At 53.9% G+C, this 19,207-nt stretch overlaps 1 protein-coding gene across 1 annotated transcript in view; it reads left to right on the forward strand.

Moving 5' to 3' along the window:
* Positions 1-19,207, forward strand: part of TBCD (tubulin folding cofactor D) — a gene marked incomplete at both ends in the record, with an annotated part of 136,773 nt that overhangs the window by 11,684 nt on the left and 105,882 nt on the right. Inside the window, 3 exons of the mRNA XM_080714184.1 lie at positions 470-610; positions 990-1,045; positions 7,328-7,460. Of these exons, the coding sequence (XP_080570310.1) occupies positions 470-610; positions 990-1,045; positions 7,328-7,460 (330 nt within the window). The remainder of the gene's footprint in view (positions 1-469; positions 611-989; positions 1,046-7,327; positions 7,461-19,207) is intronic.

The raw sequence follows: 19,207 nt of genomic DNA on the forward strand, positions 1-19,207 counted from the left end.
TTGGGGGTATAGCTTGCAGGTAGAATGTCCCTGGGTTCAGTCCTCAGTACCATAAACAAACAAACTGGGTTTTGCTAGGTTTTTGAGCCTCTTGTTGTGTTGCTGAGGTTGGCCTTGAACCTGTGATCCTCCTGTCTCAGCCTCCCAAGTACTGGGACCACAGGCATGCGCCACCATGCCCGGCTTTTTTATCTCGTAATTTTCCCCTTTTCTAAAAGGCCGGCGTGTGCCTTGCAAGTGTTAGTGAAAACTGGCCAGCTTGCTGATATGTCATGACTTTCCTGTGTTCAGTTGGATGCTTTTGTTCAAAGTATTAGCTGACTTTGAAGTGGGTCTCTGTGGTGGGGATCCCGGCGCGGCGTGAGGGTGTGGACAGATGTCTGCACCCAGGCTTGGGCAGAGGGGTCTGCAGGGCCTGCCGTGCTCTGTCTTGTACAGCCATCATTCTGACTGAGATTTAACTTCTTAGACTTGGGAAACCCGCTACATGCTGTTACTGTGGCTCTCCATGACCTGCCTCATCCCTTTTGACTTTTCTCGCCTCGATGGGAACATCCAGCCCGGGGAGTCGCGCATGCCCATCATGGACCGAATCCTGCAGATAGCAGAGGTAAAGTAGTCACAGCTGCTGCTGTGTCCTGAGGTTGTGTAGGTGCATCAGGTGAGCTCTTGGGTGTCTCTCTCTTTCCTTATGGCCGTTACTGCTTTCCAGTGAGGTAAAATCCCACCTCGAGGTATTTTGGAATTGTGACAGCTCACGTAGAGGTCAGGCTGAATTGCTTTAGCCAATCTCACTTCTTTGTAGATAGCACAAACACTCTGTTCAGCATAACAGTGATGTGGGAGAGGCTTTAGGGGCAGGGCCAAGAGAAAGGAGGATCCGTTTTATATCTAAGTCTCAGCATTGTGTAAATGTTATGTAGCTGTTGTAGGAAGCCTAGAAAATAGAGACAAGTGAGTCTTACACTGAGCTCTGTCAATCCTTGCAGTCCTACCTGGTTGTCAGTGACAAGGCTCGGGATGGAGCTGCCGTCCTCATCTCCAAGTAAGTGCGGTGGGCCCTGGGCTGTGCTCACTGCCACATGGCTGCTTATGGGAGAGGGTCTGTCAGCGCGCGCTGTCCCTTAGTGCTGCCTGGATCCCATTGTCCTGAGGGCCTGCATGGCTCAGGTGTGGTACAGAGACCTCAGTGATCACCTGGAGGGCTGGTGGGGCACCTGGTGCTGCTTTGGGTTTGTGGGATTCTTTTGATGCCATTGTAGGTCTTGTGGGGTCACCCGAAAGGCCCTTGAACAAGAGTGCAGACCTAGAGTAGCACTGCTGCGGTTCCCCGTGTGGCCTGCCCTTCAGGTGTGGCAGTGATCGCCTTTGCAGGTGGCCTGAGCAGTAGCTCACATCGTGGTCCGGGGAGATCTTAAACATGCAGGGTGTATGTGGCTTGGCATCAGACTCCCCAGGGGCCCTGTGTGCCTGGAAATGCAGATGGGGACAGTGATTACTGAGGTGAACTGGGTGTGCAGGCCTGGGTGCCTGGAAGATGCCATGGGTGCCTGCAGAGGCTGAATGGGCTGTTTCCTAAAGTTCCAGAATGCCAGTGTTGCCTGTGACCGGATGTTAAACATGTGGGTGGTCAGCTGGGCGGGGTGGTGTATGCCTGTTATCCCGGGATGACTTGGGAGGCTGAGACAGGAGGTTTGAGGTTCACTGTTAGCCTCAGCAACTTAGTGAGACCCTGTCTCCAAATAAAAAATGAAATAGGACTGGGGCATAGCTCAGAGGTATAATACCCCTAGGTTCAAGCCCCAGGAGAAAACACACACACACACACACACACACACACACACACACACACAGTAGTTAAGTAAATTAGAAAACTTGGGACATCTTCTGCTGTGTTGGTAAGGCTGAATGTGTTGTAGCACCTTGTGGTTTTGCCTGGGAGGTGGCTGGCACCTCACTTGTGTCTCAGGTTCAGGGGTGTAGCCGTGGCTTTGTGGGGCCTCCTCTGTTTGTCGAAGAGATGCCTGCTTTGCAGGGCGGCTGGGGGCCCGGGTGAAGTGTTTGGGAAACACTTGCATGCAGAGGTGAGGGTCCTGAGTGTGGGAGGAAGGGCTCTGCATCCCTTTCTTTGTCGCCTCACCAGGGGGAGGACTCCTGGCAGAGCAGGACTAGAGATGACAGGTTTCTTTCTAATCATGTTTTCACGAGCCCACACGTTGCATGCCTGGGCTGTAGCACTTGTGTCCTGGCTTGCGCCTGGTGCTGAGTTACTGCGGCCCTGCTGGCCCACAGCCCTGTCTTCTGCAGTGCAGTTTCCTACCATGTGAATGTACTTCTGCTGCACACACGGATGCCGCCTTCCCAGTCTTACCAGGATTAACATGTTTCTGGATGGTCCACTTTGTGCCATTCTGATTGATTCTTCCAGGGAGTTCCTATAAGTGGAGTGATTTTTTTTTTTTTTTTTTTTGGTACTGGGATGGAACCCAGGGGCATTCTACCTCCGAGGTACACCCCCAGCCCTAGTTTTTAGTCATTTATTTATTTTGTGGTACTGGGGATGGATTCCAGGGGCTTTTCTACCTCCGGGCTATACTCCCAGACCTGTTTTATACTTTATTTGGAAACAGGGTCTCACTAAGTAGTTGAGAGCCTAAGTAGCTGAGGCTGGCTTCGAACCTGAGCGATCCTCCTGTCTCAGCCTCTCAAGGGCTGGGATTACAAGAGTGCACCACCACGCCTGGCAGTCTTTTATTTTTGAAACAGGGTCTCATTGAGTTGCGAAGGGCCTAAGTAGCTGAGGCTGTCTGCGAACTGTTACCGTCTGGTCTGCCTTCCGAATGCTGGGATTATAAGTGTGTGCCACCACGTGGAGTGAGTGTTCAGGGTTTGAGATGTAATTACTGCAAAGGTTAAGCAAGGCAAAGGTTCTTTTTTGTATATACCACCTGGTGTGACTTTACAAAAGCTTCCTAACTTTCTTAAGTGAAAAATAGCAAGTGAGCTAGATGTGGTGAACTTGGGAGGCTCCGATGGGAGGACCGCCGTTCATGGCCAGCCTCAGCTACTTGAGGGCTTTCCTGTTTCAAAATAAAGAATAAAAAATAGGTCTGGGGGTGTAGGTTGGAGGTAGCATGTCCCTGGGTTCAATTCCCAGTACTGTATAAAAAAAGCATCAGTTATTTGTTATTCTTATGACTAGCAATGGTGAGGCTGGCAGGATAAACTCTGAAGCTGTCTGTATTCACCCCCGACTTTCCTTTCAGGAAGAGCCAGCTGGGTGCTACTGCGGGACTCCAGCACCAGGTGGTGCTGGGGGGCAGTGCGCTCTCTGGGGGGAGAATGTCTTGAAGAGGGCGTCCTGCCTGCCTTCCCTCTGCCTTCTTTTGGTAGGCTGGGGAGGGTGGCATTCCACTTGCAGGGTCGTCTCCCACCTGCCCCGCTTCACTTTGTGGAAAACTGCACTAGAAAAATGCACCTTTGGCCTGCCGTGGTGGCGCACGCTTGTCATCCCAGCATTTGGGAGGCTGAGACTGGAGGATCGTGGTTCGCGGACAGCCTCAGCTAATTAGGCACTCTGTAACTTAGTGAGACCCTGTTTCAAAATAAAGAATAAAAAACAGGGCAGGGGGTGTAGCTTAGAGGTCGAATGTCCTCAGACCCGCAAAAAATAAAAAATGTACCTTTTAATTTATTTATTTGGTACTAGTATTTCTGAGCTACATTCCAGCCCCCCCTCTTCTTTTGATGGTACTGGGTATTGAGCCCAAGAGCCCTCTATCTCTGAGATATACCATCAGCTCTATATTTTTATTTTGAAACAGGATCTTGCTAGGTTGATGAGTCTTATTACTTGCTGAGGCTGTCCTCGAACCTGTGATCTTCTTAACCTCTCAAGTACTAAAATTATAGGTGTGTGCCATCATACCTGGCTCCTCTATTGATCTATTGATCTATTGATCCCAGAGGCATTCTACCTCTGAGTTACACCCTTAGCCCTATTTTATTTAATTTTCTTTCTTTTTTTTTTTTTTTTTTTTTGCGGTACTGGGAATGGAACCCAGGGACATTCTACCTCTGAGCTACACCCTCAGCCCTATTTTCTTTTCTTTTCTTTTCTTTTTCTTTCTTTTTTTCTTCAGTCAGTGCTGGGGATGGAACCCAGGAACCCAGGGACATTCTATCTTTGATCTATACCCCCCGCCCTGTTTTTTATTCTTTATTTTGAAACAGGGTCTCAGTGAGTTACAAAGGGCCTAAGTAGCTGAGGCTGTCCACAAACCACAGTCCTCCTGTCTTAGCCTCCTGAATGCTGGGATTACAAGCATGTGCTACCATGTCTGGCTTATATTCTATTTTTAAATGAAAGATAAATAACATACTCAAGTCTTTCGAAGCAGCCTTTCTATTGCTTTGGAGACTCGCCTTGTGTGATTTTGTTGGGGAATGGACCTCAGTTAGACACAGGTGGGGTGGGAGGCTGCAGGCATGGTGGGTATGTGGCTGGTCTGCCCTGCGCGGGGTGGCTCTGCACTGTGCCCTGCGTGGCTGGTAGGCAGCCTGGCTCCTAAGGGGGGTGTCCGCACAGAGTGCTGCTGCTTTAGCCTTTCGGGCTGTGGTCAGAGTCGGGGTGAGGACGGGTCGCAGCATGTGCTGCCTTTTTTTTTTTTTTTTGGTGGTACTGGGGTTCCTGGAAGCCCTTCTTCCTCTGGGCTACACTCCCAGACCTATTTTATATTTTTGAAACAGGGTCTCTTACGCCAGCGCGGCTGGCTTCGAACCTGTGCGATCCTCCTGTCTCCGCCTCCCAAGCGCGGGGATTACAAGCGTGCGCCACCACGCCCGGCTTGTGCTGCCTTTAACTGTTTGTTTTTTTGTTGTTGTACCCGGGATTGAACCCAGGGGCATGCCACCTCTGGGCTAACCCTAACCCAGCCCTATTTCATTTTCAGATAGGGCCTCACCTTGTTACTGAGTGCCTCACTAAGTAGCTGAGGCTGGCCTTGAACTTGCATCCTCCTGTCTCAGCCTCTCAAGTACTGGGATTGCAGGTGTGTGCCACCACACCTGGCTGTCTTTAACTGTTGACACTAGAAATGGTACCAAGGAAATGGAAATAGCATGATACATTTGTGCCATGATGGGTTTCAGATCCTCACTGGGAGTGTAGGGTTTTTGTTTTTATTCAAATTTCAGAACTGGGGATTGAACCCAAGGGCATTCTACCTCCAATCTATACCCCCAGCCCAATTTTTTATTCTTTATTTTGAAACATGGTCTCAGTTGTGGAGGACCTCACTACGGAGCTGAGTACTGGGATTACAAGCATGCGCCACCACGCCCAGCTGGAGTTCAGGGTTTTTTTTTGAGTGTATGTGTGATACTGGGGATTGAATCCAGGGATATTCTACCTCCAAGGTATTCCCCCAGTCCTATTTTACTTTTTTATTTGGAAACGGTCTCACTAGGTTGAGTCTCACTAGTTGCTGAGGCTGTCCTTGAACCTGTAATCCTCCAGTCTCACCCCCTCAAGTACTGGGATTACAAGTGTGTGCCACCACACCCGGCTAGGAGTGCAAGTTTTAATGAAGTCCCTGGGCCCCTTGCTTGATCCACTGGAACATAGTTTCTTGGGGAAGACATATGAGTTTGTCTTAAAATTTTTTGGGGGAGGGTACTAGGGGTGGAACCCAGGGGGCTTTCTACCTCTGGGCTATACTTCCAGACCTATTTTATATTTTATTTGGAAATAAGGTCTCACTAAGTTGTGGAGAGCTTCACTAAGTAGCTGAGGCTGGCTTCGAATCTGTGCGATCCTCCTGTCTCAGCCTCCCACGCCTGGCTGAGATTGTCTTCTTAACTGGCATCCTAAAGTGTGGCCCATACTCTTCTGACCAGGGGTCCTCCAGGTGTGCATCAACCACAGGGTTCAGCGAGTACTGTGGGAACCTATATTTCTTCCTAACTTGTCAAGAGACATTATGCTGTCCTAAAGTTTCCTGGTGGACCCTGGGCATCTTCTCATGCTGGGCTGTGGGTGGAAGTCTGCGCTCACCTGTCTCAGCCAGATGGTCTCAGGGATGCTGCTGAGGACCCAGGCTGTGCAGGCATGGCATCAGCAGACCTTGGTCTCCTGCCACCTGGATAAATGTGAGGACCAGCCAAGTTCAGCAAGAATGGTATCCAGATGTTTGGAAATAGGGATGCCGAGTCCCCAGGGGGTATCCTCCAGGACGTGGCCAGAGGAGGTGGGGTCCTTGCTGTTCATGGGATGCTTAAGGGTGCCGGCTGTCCGCCTCCGCCTGGTAGGGTCTGCCCTGCCTGTGCTCTGAGGGATGTGACCCAGCAAGGTGCTAGTGCTGTATCAGCATGTGTGTACGCTAGTCCAAACATCTAGGTAGTGTGGTCGCGTGAGGTCCCCTGTGAGCTAAGTCACCAAGCCAGCGTGCCACTGGCTCTAATGAAGGCCAGCTGGATGGTCCGGATGGACGTAGGACTGGGGAGTTGGGGTGGGCAGAGCGGATCCAGGGCTGAGTTCAGGCTCCGGTGGAGGTGGTGGGGGCAGGAAGAAGAGTGGATGTTGCAGTCTGGTGGCTCCAGCCATGACTTACCCCGAACCCTGAACCACCTGGTCCTCTGCAGGCCTCACCTGGCTGCCTAGTGGTGCTGCCTGTGGGGAAGCAGATCAGGCCCCTCTGCCTCCTGGCCCCCTTGGCCTCCTTTCTCAGGAGGAGAACCACCGCCCTCCCCATGTCATGGCCTCCTGCCTGAGCCCAGGAGCGCAGCAGGGCAGGGCGCCTGGCCTGCCTCAGCTCTCCCTCCCTCACTGCCCCTCCTGCTTCCTGGGCAGCAGAGCTCCCATGGCCGGTCCTCCGAGTTGGGCTCACGCCCTCTCTGGGAGCTGGCCTCCTCACTGTCCTTGTTGCCCGTTTGTGGCTTGCTGTTCCACCTCCTGCCATCTCCAGCCCTAGTTGCAGGCCCTGGCCTGGGAGCTGCCGCAGGGGCAGCGGGCCAGGCTCTCATTTGGGGGCTGGAGATGGCCCTGTGTTCACACTGTATTCTGGGCTGGCAGTGCGAGGGTATGTGGGCTGACACGAGGGTGGGCCATGAGCCCTTGGAGCAGGGGTGCGTTTGGGAAGGGTGCAGACAATGGTCCCGTGGGTGAGGCGGGGGTGGGGGGCCAGGCCACCGGCAGGACTGGGCACGCCTTGGTTTCCTGGAGTGACTGGCTTACGTGGGGCACAGCGGGACTGGGCAGTGGGAAGTGGGTGAGCTCTCTGCGGTGGAGCCTTGTTGATCTGGGGCTGGTATCCCTGTTTCCTCTCAGGTTCATCACACGTCCTGATGTCAAGCAGAGGAAGATGGCCAGCTTCCTGGACTGGAGCCTGCGCACCTTGACCCACTCCTCCTTGCAGACCATGGAGGGGGTCATTGCCACGGATGGGATGCTGCAGGCCCTGGTAAGCATTCTCTGAGGACAGCTCGCAGAACCGTGCACAGAGGGAGATGGTGCTTCCCTGGACCACGGAGGTGATGGCTTCATTTCCTGTGGCCAGGCTAGCGTCTAACCTGGGCGGCCCCGGCACAACTGAGTGCCATGGAGCCCGCCTGCCACCAGAGGGCAGTGCTGCCCGCACAGCGCAGCCTGGGCCCTTGTGGCAGGTCTCTGGTTTTCTCTTGCTTGGTCTTGTCATAGTGAACAATTTTTGCAGACAGTCTTTTTTTTATTTTTGGTGGTACTGGGGATGGAACCCAGGGGCATTCTACCCCCGAGCTACACCCCTAGTCCTATATTTTAGTCTTTTCATATTTATTATTATTATTATTATTATTATTATTATTATTATTATTATTTTGGTGGTACTAGGGGTGGAACCCAGAGGCTTCCTACCTCCGGATTATACTCCCAGACCTATTTTATATATTTTTTGGAAATAGGGTCTAAGTTGCTGAGAGCCTCACTAAGTAGCTGAGGCTGGCTTTGAAAACCTGTGCGATCCTTCTGTCTCAGTCTTTTTATTTTTTGAAACAGGGTCTCACTGAGTTGCAAAGGGCCTCACCTAAGTAGCTGAGGCTGTCTGCGAACTCAATCCTCTGGTCTCTGGCTCCCGAATGCTGTGATTACAAACGTGCGCAACCGTGCCCAGCTGCAGACAGTCTTAATAAAATAAATCAGGGAGTTTAAAATCTGCTTTAGTTCAGATATGTGCATTCTGGTGTTTGTAATAGCTGTGTTTAAACACAGCTGGCGCTCACCTCCAGCCCTTCCTGCTCTGCTTTGTCCGTCTGCTGTCTTTTAGTGCGAGGAGGAGAAATGAACGAGCACAAGTCCACAGGCGAGGGGGGCCTGGCGGCCGAGGCCAGGTTGCTCGGGCAGCCTCCATGGCCCTCTCTCTGCCCTGCTTGGATTGCAGTGGGTGAGATTTGCTTCTCCTTCTCCCGTGTGAGGCCAGGGAGGCGACGGCCCTCTAAGCAGGTGCCCGTGGGGCATGTTTGCATGCTGGTGACCAAGTACGATGATGGCAAGGTGTCTTCCCAGCTGCCTGTCTCACTGTGCAGGTTCTGATGAGGGTGGGAGGCTTTGGCCAGGTGGAGGGCAGTGCTATGGTGGGTGCCTGGGGCTGGACTTGCAGGGGGAGCAAGGTGGCGCCGGCCGCTCACCTGCCCCATCCTGGCTGCAGCCCCTCACGTACATTGTCTTGGGAACTGAGAAAGGTGCTCAGATCTGTTTCTGTCCAGTTGTGTTGTGCTGTCTTCAGGAGGGTTTCATTGAAACCCAGTCAGAAGAAACCTGAAAGAATAAAGCATGTTCCATGTCCTGTGCTTCTTCCGCTCCCCACATGAAGGCGCTGTGTTACAGCAGTTTAAAGACAGGATTCTGTACCAGGCTGTGAGCGGGCAGCGCAGTGTTTCAGTGTGTCCACGAGGGGGCGCAGCCACTGCCCCCCACTGCCGCTGCCGCCCTGCCTGTCTGTGGCTCTCCCGCCACTGCACGCAGCCCCGAGCCCCCCAGCCCCGTCCTCCGCTGCGGCTACCTTATGGCATGTGTCAGTGCTGTGCTCACTTCACGGACAGATATGTCATGGTGTGACTGCTTCTGGTGATTATGAGTAGTGCTCTTAGGAACTCGCACACACACACTTTTTTTTTTGGTGGTACTGGGGATGGTAACCAGGGGCCTTCTACTTCTGGGCTATACCCTGACTTATTTTATATTGTATTTGGAAACAGTCTCATTAAGTTGCTGAGGCGGCTTTGAACCTGCGTGCTCCCCTGGCTTACAGGGATTACAAGCGTGCACCCCCCACCCAGCGTACACACAGACTTTTGTCTGAATGTATGTTTTCAGTTCCCTTGGGTATGTAATGATCATTTCTTTTCCTTGATGCTGGGGATGGAACCTGGGCCTCAGGTGTGCCAGGCAAGCACACTTTCACTGAGCTGCACCCCAGCCCCTACAGTAGTTTTTTTGTTTTTGTTTTTGTTACTGGAACTGGTATGGTGGTACATGGCTATAGTCCTAATACTTGGGAGGCTAAAACAGGAAGATTGCAGATTCAAGGCCAGCTTCAGCATCTTAGCGGGGTCCTCAGCAATTTAGTGACACCTTGTTTCAAAATTTAAAAAGTACACTGGGCAAGGTATTGCACACTTGTAATCACAGCACCTGGGAGTCTGAGACTGGGGGATAACAGGTTCTTGGCCAGCCTCAGCTACTTAGGCCCTCTGAAACTTAGTGAGACTCCGTTTCAAAATAAAGAATAAAAAATAGGGGTGGGGAGCCGGGCGTGGTGGCGCACGCTTGTAATCCCCGCGCAGAGACAGGAGGATCGCACAGGTTCGAAGCCAGCTGCACGCGCTGGCTTAGGAGATCCTGTTTCCAAATAAAAATGTAAAAATAGGTCTGGGAGTGTAGCCCGGAAGTAGAAGGGCTTCCAGGAACCCCAGTACCACCAAAAAAAAAAAAAAAAAAAAAGGGGTGGGGTGGGGGCATAGCTTGGAGGTTGAATGCCCCTGGTTCAATTCCTTTAAAAAAAAAAATATATATATATACACACACACACACAAAGTTGTGACTGCATACCCATTACATTAATAAAACACTAGTGCTTGCTGTGTGCAGTGTTCAGGGGTTTTTGTGTGTGTGACTGCGCAGCTGCGTGCTGGGAGGCCTCCTTTCAGATGTGTGGACTTCATTGCAGTTTCCAGTTTAATTGCCATAGCAGAGGTCAGTGTGTAGGCCGAGCCGACTCTGGCGGTGTGGGTGTGGGCGTTGGGGAAGAGAAGAGGGGTGGAGGTCAAACCACGTGCCTGCCGTGTGTGGGCACAAGGGTCCTGGGGAGGAGGTGCTGCGTCTGTGTTATGGGTGGTTCTGGCCAGGGTGGCAGATTAAGGTGGCTAATTTGAAGGCTTGGGCGAATGTGGCTTTTAAGTTTTGGGCACGAGTCTCATAGAAGGCCTCAGCAGGAGTGGATGTGGTGCTGCTTGGCGCAGGCACGGGAGGGAGCCACCTTCGCCAGGCAGCAGTCTGAGTCCTTGCTGAGTTCCCGGCCTCCCCTGCGGCCGGCTCCTTGCCATGGCTGTCTTGAGGTCAGGCCGCCTTGACTGAGGGTGGAGCCATCCATGATTGCCTGGGGACCTGAGGCCCTGCTCGGGCTGGTGGCGGGACAAGCTCCTGGGGAGATGGCCGAGGCTTCCGTGTGTGCTGCCTTGGGGATTCCGAGTGCGTCTCGGCCATGTCCCCGGCTCCTCCTCGGGGGTCAGCAGCCCTTCTAGCTTGAGGAGGCCGCTGTGCCTAGCTCTGCAGGCGCTCTGCCAGCCCCTTTGCCTCTGCCATCACCTGTCTCTGGGTGGTTAGGGTTTTGTGTCTCTTTCCCAGCGGGAGATGCACCATGTCCAGGTGGCGTACAGACCCTGAGGATGGTCACACTCGCTGCCCTGACCCCTGCTGGCTGTGCCCGGGCGAGCCAGGCAGGCATGGGCGGCCCCCTGTTCAGGGAGAGAGGAGTTCTGAGGTGGAAGAAGGTTCCCAGAGGCTTAGGAAGCTGAGCCTTCTGTCGCCCAGCAGGCAGGAGTTGGCAGGGGCGAGGAGGGCATGTGCTCCTCCTGTGGGGGCAGAGCACTTGGGCAGTTTGGCAGCAGCACCTCTGCCCTATCTAGAGAGATTTGCCCCAAGCGGCGGTGAGCCATTGTCTGGCACAGCCGGCTGAGATCCCGGGAAGCTGAGGGATAAAGTGCTGAAGTCACAGCCCAGCCGCCTGGCCCTGTGGCCACTGTGGGGCGCTGGCCTCCTGAGACCCCCGCTGCTGCTGGAGACCCTCGCCCTCAGAGGCACGGCCTCCTTTTCTCCCTTGAGGGCTGGTTGGATCTGGCTGAGGCTCCTGGGCAGGAGGAAGTCGCTGAGCTGGCGGTGTGGTTTCGCCATGGGCTCGTCAGACCTGAAGGCCGAGGGCTGGGTGTCCTGTGCATGATGAAACTTGCAGGTGCATTGTACTTGAGGATTGCAGGTTTCCTTTGATGCACTTGGCTTCGTTTTTATCCACCTGTTCATTAGTGTGGGTTAGGCGAAACAGGTGAACTCTGAACAAGTCCCATCGAAACTAGGATTGATTTTATTTCCCTTGAAGCATAGTCCTCTTGCAGCGATGACTTAACTCTGGGGTGGGGTGGGGGGAACAAGTGCCTGGCTGCTTCACCTCGCTGGAAGGTCCCTTTACTCTCACTTTGCCGAACACCCTTTGTTTAGTTCCGCTTTGAACACAGGATTATTGTAAGCTGAGAGGAAATTTGAGGAAGAAAAGAAGAAGCAAGATGACTGGCACTTGAATGTCCTGTGTCTGTTCACTTGCTGATAGTGGTGCCCTTGGGTTTCCCATTTGGACTTGAAGGCTCTGTCTACTGTCTTAGGTGGGCTTCTCCCCTGCACCCCTGTAGTGGCTGAAATGGGGTGGTGGTGGTGAGAGTGTGGGCCCAGGCCAGTGGCCGCAAAGTGTGCCAGCTGTTGGAATTGAATCTCCCCTCATAGTCATGAGCAGCAGCTTTAAAAGCTGGGAAGTCCGGGGTCACAGCACCTGCCTGCCACTGAACCTGCCGCGGATGCCCTCAAAGAGACCTGCCAGACCTTCTCTGTCTCTTGCTTGTAACTTAAAGAATGAAAGGAGTCAGGTGCCCAGGCACGGTGGCTGTGGTCAGGGTACTACACGGGCCGGCGAGGGCCGTAACCACCTCCTGGACTGGCCCTTGGCCCTAGAACGGCAAAACCAGCAATGCCAACTGGCCTGGCTTCTGCATCTTCATGCAGGCTCCTGTGGAGGTGCACTTGGGCCGTGTGGCCCTTTCCAGGCATGGTACTGAGGCAGGTTTGGTTGAGAAGGTGCGGTAAGAGCCAGGGCCCATGCGTTCAGCAGGGTGGTCCTGGGGTCTTACTAGGGTGTGTGTCCTGTGGGACACATGGGTGAGCCACGCGTAGGAGTGTGGGTTTCCCACTGGGTAGAGTCGGCTAGATGGGCTTTGCCCTCATCCCATGTGGAAGAAACATGGCCGTCATGCTGGGGCTCCCTGGCTGAGGTCCTGGTGCGCAGATGTGTGGCGCCTGCCTTCCCCACACGTGCCTGTTGGGCTTTGTGGTATGGACATCGTGTTCTCAATTTGCACTTGGCCCTTGCTTCTTGGTTGACCCTGGGTTCCCAGCCCCGTTCTGTGGACCTGTCCTGTGGACCTTGAGGCGCTCCAAACCCACAATCCCAGCATGCACCTGCTCCCCACTGCGCGGCCCTCCCCGCCCTGTGCACATGGGGCCTTCCCGCCTGCTCTCTCGTCCTCACTCCGTGTGTCCCTCCCTGCTGCTCCCCACTTCCCACCGGGGCACCGTGGTAGTTCTGGAAGTTGGTCCCTTTCGTGGATACCAGGGACCCTGAGGTCTGTGTGTGCAGAGCTTTTGTGTCCTGGCAGCCGAGCTCCCTCTGCTGGTGTGCAAGGCTCGGGTACTAAGTGTCCCTGGCAGGAGCACCCCCTGCGCAGGCAGCTCCCTGCTGTCCTGTGTCACAGGGGTGGACCGGGCGGGGGCCTTAGGCCCTCGAGGTATGTGGCGCTGCTCAGTGACGGTCTCAGCAGGCCTCTCTGAGCAGCCTGCTGCTCCTCAGCTGAGGGCACCCCCAACCCCACTGCCCTGAGATCCCTGGGCCCCTGAGACGCCGCTGCGGCCTTTCCCACTTGTCTTGTTTCTCCATGTGCATACCTGTGCGCCTCTGTGCTTGGACAGTCCAGTCTCAGGGCCAGAGCTGGCCTGCCGCAAAGCGTGCGCTCCCTCCCTGCTGTCCCTCCACGTCCCCGGCGCCTGGCTCCACATGGCTGCCGCCCTCTCTGAGCCGCACCTGTGTCATGCCGCGGCGTGGAGACCAGCAGTGCTCCTGGCTGTTTGTCAGTTGGTTGAGAGATGTTGTTTACCCAGAATTATCAGCACTTGCCATGAGCGGGGTTCTCGTGCTCTCCCAGACCAGGCCTCCCTCTCACCTGGAGCCTGTCCTGTGGGTGGGTTTTCTTTGCTTTTCACGGAGATGGTTGTGTGTTTTTGTTGCCTTTACGGGTTGCTAAGTCTCTTAGATTTCTGTTTGACATTTCTATCTTAAGCTGGGCATGGTGGCGCACGCTTGTAATCCCAGTACTTGGGAGGCTGAGACAGGAGGATTGCAGGCTCATGGCTAGCCTCAGCTACTTAGGCCCTCCGCAACTTAGACTCCGTTTAAAAATAAAGAATAACATGCAGGGCTGGGGGTGTAGCTCATAGGTAGGAGGTTCCTGGGCTCAGTACCGGGGACTCGTGTACCCTGTGGGGAGGGTTTGGGTCTCGCCTCCTCTTCTCCCTGTGGCCTGAGCACCAGGATGGTGGGTGGTGTGCGGGCCCGGGGTGTCCACATTGGAGCCCTTGCTGCAGTTTGTCCGTCTGCACGTTGAGGGGGCAAGTGAGGGAGAGCGCGCTGTGGTTGCTGGAGTGGGTTGAGGGTGGGGTGGGTGACCACCGCAGGAGAGGGCACACCCTTGACCTGTGGTGCCTTCTGCCTGCTGCGCACTGTGCCCCTCCATGTGGGCGAGGACCCAGCCGCTTCGGGCCTGTGCCCAGAAGGAGGGTGTGCTCTTGCTAACACATCGTAGGGAGGTGGACACCTCATAGGATCATTGTAAAGTCATGTAGATGTGTTTGTGTGAAGTTAATTTTTTGGGGGGTGCTCTGGGGATGGATCCTGGGGCATTCTACCTCTGAGTTACACCCCCAGCCCTTCTTATTTTTCTTACTTTGAAACAGAATCTTGCCAGTCGCTGAGGGTCTTGGTAAGTTCCTGAGGCTGGTCTTGAACCTGCAGTCTTTCTGTCTCTGCCTCCCAAGTACTGCGATTACAGGTATGAGCGCCATGCCTGGTAAAGTGCTGCAGTGATTTCTTATTCTGGGTCCAGCCATTGAAAGGCTCATTTCAGCAAGGCGCTTGTCACTTCTGCAGGCATCTCTCTCTGTGAGGTGGGAAGGCGCGTCCCTGCTTCTCTGGCAGGCGATGCTTTGGTCCAGATGCCCTCCCGAGGTCATCCGAGTGTGGTGCTGTCCAGCCGGTGACTGAGGGAGCCCATCCCGCTCCGGCTTGCCACTGCTCTTGGGGTGGTGGGCCCTTTCAGGTGTCCCTCATTTTTATTTTCAAGCCAGCCGACATTCTGGTAGCTGTGATTTCCCAGGCTTTACGCTGTGGCTGGAGGTTCTTTCCTTGCTGCTTTGGGAAGGGCTGCGGTGGAAGGTGAGGGGCCTCCACACACACCTCTGCAGGTTCTGGGAAGGAGGTAGCAAGGCTTGGGCTCAGTGGCCTGGTCGGGACCTGCCCTGTTTTGGTGGAGTTTGGCTTGGAGTGGGTTTTTGGGGCACTGAAGAGCCTTTCCCGCTTGTGTTCTGTCCCTGTGCGTGGCCATCCCAGAGGGCTTTGTGGGAGCTACCAGGTGCCAGCCCCATTGTGGGGGGCTGCTTCTCATGTTGGGTCAGACCCAGGAGCCTGACAGGGAGAAGCCCTGGGCCTGTCCCCCTGGTGTACCGGCATGTCCTCCCATGTGTCTGCAGGTGGTCCACTGGTGCTGAGTGAGTGTGGGCTTGGTGGCCTGTGCCTCTGGCCAGTGCTTCCAAGCTTGGGGTAGGGGAGCCGGACTTCCAGAGGCCGCACCCAGGCGGGGGCACAGGACCTTTCTCCCAGGGCTGGGGTGGAGCTGCTTTTCTTGGCCTTGATTAGGCAGTGCCTTCAGGGAGCCTCAAACCAGCACCTCCTGCTTGGCAGCAGGGTGAACTCGCTCCTGTGCCTCCACAGCCTGTGGTTACAGGGCTTGGAGAACATGCCCCGGGGAGGGGAAGCTGGTTTGCACATCCCAGGGAAGCCAGCTTGGGTGGGTAGTAATCGAAAGGCGCGGTGGTTTAGGGTGATTACTAAGAAACTGGTTTTGGTTGCACCTCAGCTGTGCTGGTTTCTGGAACAACACCGGAGGCCTGGTTGCTCTCCTTGCAGCTGGGGCCGGCATGCCTGCTTTCTGCTTTTGGGCAGGTTCCTAGTCATGGTTCCTAGTTCTTGTTTCCATGAAGTGGGTGCGCCTCCCGTTTCATGGCTCAGTGTGTGAATACTCAAAGCCGCTGTAATGAGTGCCTTCTGGCTGGCTGACTTCCTCAGCCGAGCTTCACCACCCTCCTGTGTGTGGTGCACCCTGGCCGGACCCGGCCTTCCTGGGGCAGGGCAGGAGGAATGGCAGGGACAATGGCCCTCGTCCTCACTCACTTTGTTCTTCCCTCTTCCTCCCTCTTCCTCCCCAATCCCTTATGAACGGCAGACCCCGAGACCCCAGCCCAGAGTGGGAGGGGTGCGAGGGGCGTGCCACCCTCGGTGGCCGTAGTTTCTTCTAGACTGGGTGTTGGCGAGGGTGAAGGGACCTCTGTTCATTGCCAAGTTGGGCAGTGGCACCAGCTGGGATTGCCTGGCTGACGGCCGCCTGGCCACCTGTGTCCAGCGTCCTTTCCACCCTGGCCCCATGGTGCATCCCTGCCTCCAGCTGGACGTCTCGCATCTGTGCTGCAGCTGTGGTTGTGGCTGCTGCTGCTGCTGCTGGTGGTGGTTTTTCTTTCTTTCTTTTTTTTTTTTTGGTACAAGGGATGGAACCCAGGGGTGTTCTACCTCTGAGCTACACCCCAGCCCTATTTGTCTATTTACTTGTTTACTTATTTATTTTGTGGTACTAGGGATGGAGCCCAGGGGCATTCTACCTCCAAGCTATACCCCAGCCCTATTTTTTATTCTTTTATTTTGAAACAGGGTCTCATTGAGTTGCGGAGGGCCTCACTAAGTAGCTGAGGTTGTCTTCGAACCCAGATCCTCCTTTTTCAGCCTCCCAAATGCTGGGGTTACAAGCGTGCACCACCACGCCCGGCTTTATTTTTTATCTTGATAGAGGATTTTACTGAGTTGCGAGGGACCTTACCAAGTAGCTGAGGCTGTCTGCGAACCACTGTCCTCCTGTCTCAGCCTCTGGAATGCTGGGATGAAAAGCGTGCGCCACCACACCTGGCTTCTCTGCTGCTTCTGTCCTGCTCCAGCTGTCTGGGCAGACTGCTCTTCCAGGGGGCTTTGTCTCCGACTTCCCAGGCACTATTGGCTTCTCCACACTTTCTAACCCCCAGCCGTGTGTCACACTGTTTACTCTTGAGAAGTATTTGTTGAAGTGGATTCATCATTTGTAAAATATATGGCATCAATGCTTTGAATTTACATGACAGATTCACTTAGAATTTTGTATTTCACGTGAACTAAATCAGGGGAACAGTTCTTAATATAGAGAGATTAACTAAACAGATTTGTTAATTGTTGACATTTCTTGCTTTGAATGTATCTATGTGTTTATTTTATTTTATTTTATTTTTGTGGTACTGGGGGTGGAACCCAGGGGCTTTTCTACTTCCGGGCTATACTCCCAGAGGTATTTTATACTTTATTTGGAAACAGGGTCTCACTAAGTTGCTGAGAGCCTCACTAAGTAGCTGAGGCTGGCTTCGAACCTGTGCGAACCATGTCTGGCTTGTATCTATGTGTTTGAAAGAATATATCTATATACAAAGATACTTAAAATATAGCCAGGTGTGGTGGCGCACACTTGTAATCCCCCTGCTTGGGAGGCTGAGACAGGAGGATCGCACAGGTTCGAAGCCAGCCTCAGCTACTTAGTGAGGCTTTCAGCAATTTAGTGAGACCCTGTTTCCAAAAAAAAAAAAAAAAAAAGGTCTGGGAGTATAGCCAGGAGGTAGAAAGCCTCTGGGTTCCACCCTCAGTACCACCAAAGATACTTAGAATATAAGCAAAGATTGAATCTACATTCACTTGGTAGGAAACATTAGTATCTCCTCTGTGTTTTCCAACAGGCTGGGGGGGCATGTTTGTTTGTTTTGGGTACTGGAAATTGAACCCAGTGACATCCTACCTCTGGACTAGACCCCTGGCCCTATTTTATTTTTTATTTGAAACAGGCTTTCACTAAGTTGCTGAGGCTGGCATCAAAACTGATCTTCCTGTCTCAGCCTTCCCAGTACTGGGCTTACAGGTGCGTGCCACCACGCCCAGCTGGGTGGTGTGTGAGGAGGCAGAGTGGCCCGGTGGGTAGGCTCTGTCACTGCCCCGCTTTCGGGCTGAGGAGTGAGATGGGCTCTTCCCCACCACGGTGCAGTGGCGAGCCCTCTGTGCCCAAGCGCACGTGGGCCGGCTAGCTCTGCGTCTCTCCGCTCAGCACTTGGGTGTGGCATGAGGGTGCCAGCTCTTCCACCTAGTTATGTACTTCATGTTTATTTTGTGGTGCTGGAGGTGGAACCACTGGCCCTGCCCATGTTGGTCAGGTTCTCTGCCATCCTCTTTTTAAAAAAAGATATTTTAGAGCTGGGCGTGGTGGTGAATGCTTGTAATCCAGTCCTTGGAAGGCTGAGACAAGAGGATCCGGGTTCAAGTCCAGCCTCAGCTACTTAGTGAGGTCCTCCTCAACTTAGACCTTGTTCCAAAATAAAAAATAAAAAATAGGGCTGGAGGTGAAGCTCAGAGGTAAAATGCTTCTGGGTTTAGTCCCCAGTACCACAAAGAGAGAGAGGGAGGCAAGCGTTTTTATTCTGACCTAATTAGAAGATGAAGCTCTTCGCAGCACCACCCTCTCTCCAGAGCCTGCAGGGCCCAGCCGAGGATGCTGGCTGCTCCTCCCTGCTTGGCCTGCCGCTGGCACTGGCCAGCTAGCTGTTTTGTCTCTCAGGTGCCTCCTTTGTACTTGCTAATTCAGCTTCTTTGTGCCACTCCTGCCCCTGTCCCTGCCCCTGGCCTTGGTAAGCGCCAGGCTGTGCCTGGGATCTAGAGCTGTGGCCTCTCTGCCGCCTGCCCTCCCCCTCCCCTGCGGCCTCTCCTCAGCGGGGCCTCAGGCCTGCCTGCTTAGACTCTCGGCGTCTTGTTGGTATGGCCCTGCCGTGAGGGACCACAGCTGCCACCGGAGCTGCTGCCCACACTCTGGTGGCCAGGCCCTGCTGGGCGTCTTCTTGGTCACCACGTTTGCTTGTCTTCTTTTCTTCATTAGTCTCAGTAGAGCTCCCTCTGTCCCATGGCTGACTGCCTAGCCCCCTTTTCTTCTGGAGCCCCCAGCCCTAGGGCTGGGCTGCACTCTTCACAGCACCAGCAGCCTCCGCTGGGTGTTCTCCATCTTTTCCAACGCTATTGAGCATTCCTGTCGGCCAGGAGCCATTGTCTTCTGGAGGCAGTGTGAAAGCAGCTGCCCGGTAGGTCCTGCCTGGCTGTGCAGGAGGCCCCCTCCTTTCCCAGCAGACTGAGGAGTGTGGGCCTTCATCACACGCTTTCTCTGCTTTTATCCAGATGATTGCGCTTTTAGTTTTTCTGTGAATTTGGTGAATCACATTAATTGAACTTTTTTTGGGGGTATTGGGGGTTGAATCCAGGGGCACTCTATCTCTGAGTTACATCTCCAGCCTACTTATTTTTAAAAATTTGAACAGGATCTCACTAAGTTGCTGAGGTTTGACTTCAACCCAAGGCCATCCTGTCTCAGCATTGCAATGCTGGGATTATAGGTGCGCACCACCACGCTTGGCTGCAGTTGATTGTTTTTATGTTAAACCAGCCTTGTATCTCTTGCTGGGTCCTGGTGTGAACTCCACTGT

This window comes from Muscardinus avellanarius (assembly GCF_963383645.1).
Source record: "Muscardinus avellanarius genome assembly, chromosome: 16".
NCBI lineage: Eukaryota > Metazoa > Chordata > Mammalia > Rodentia > Gliridae > Muscardinus > Muscardinus avellanarius.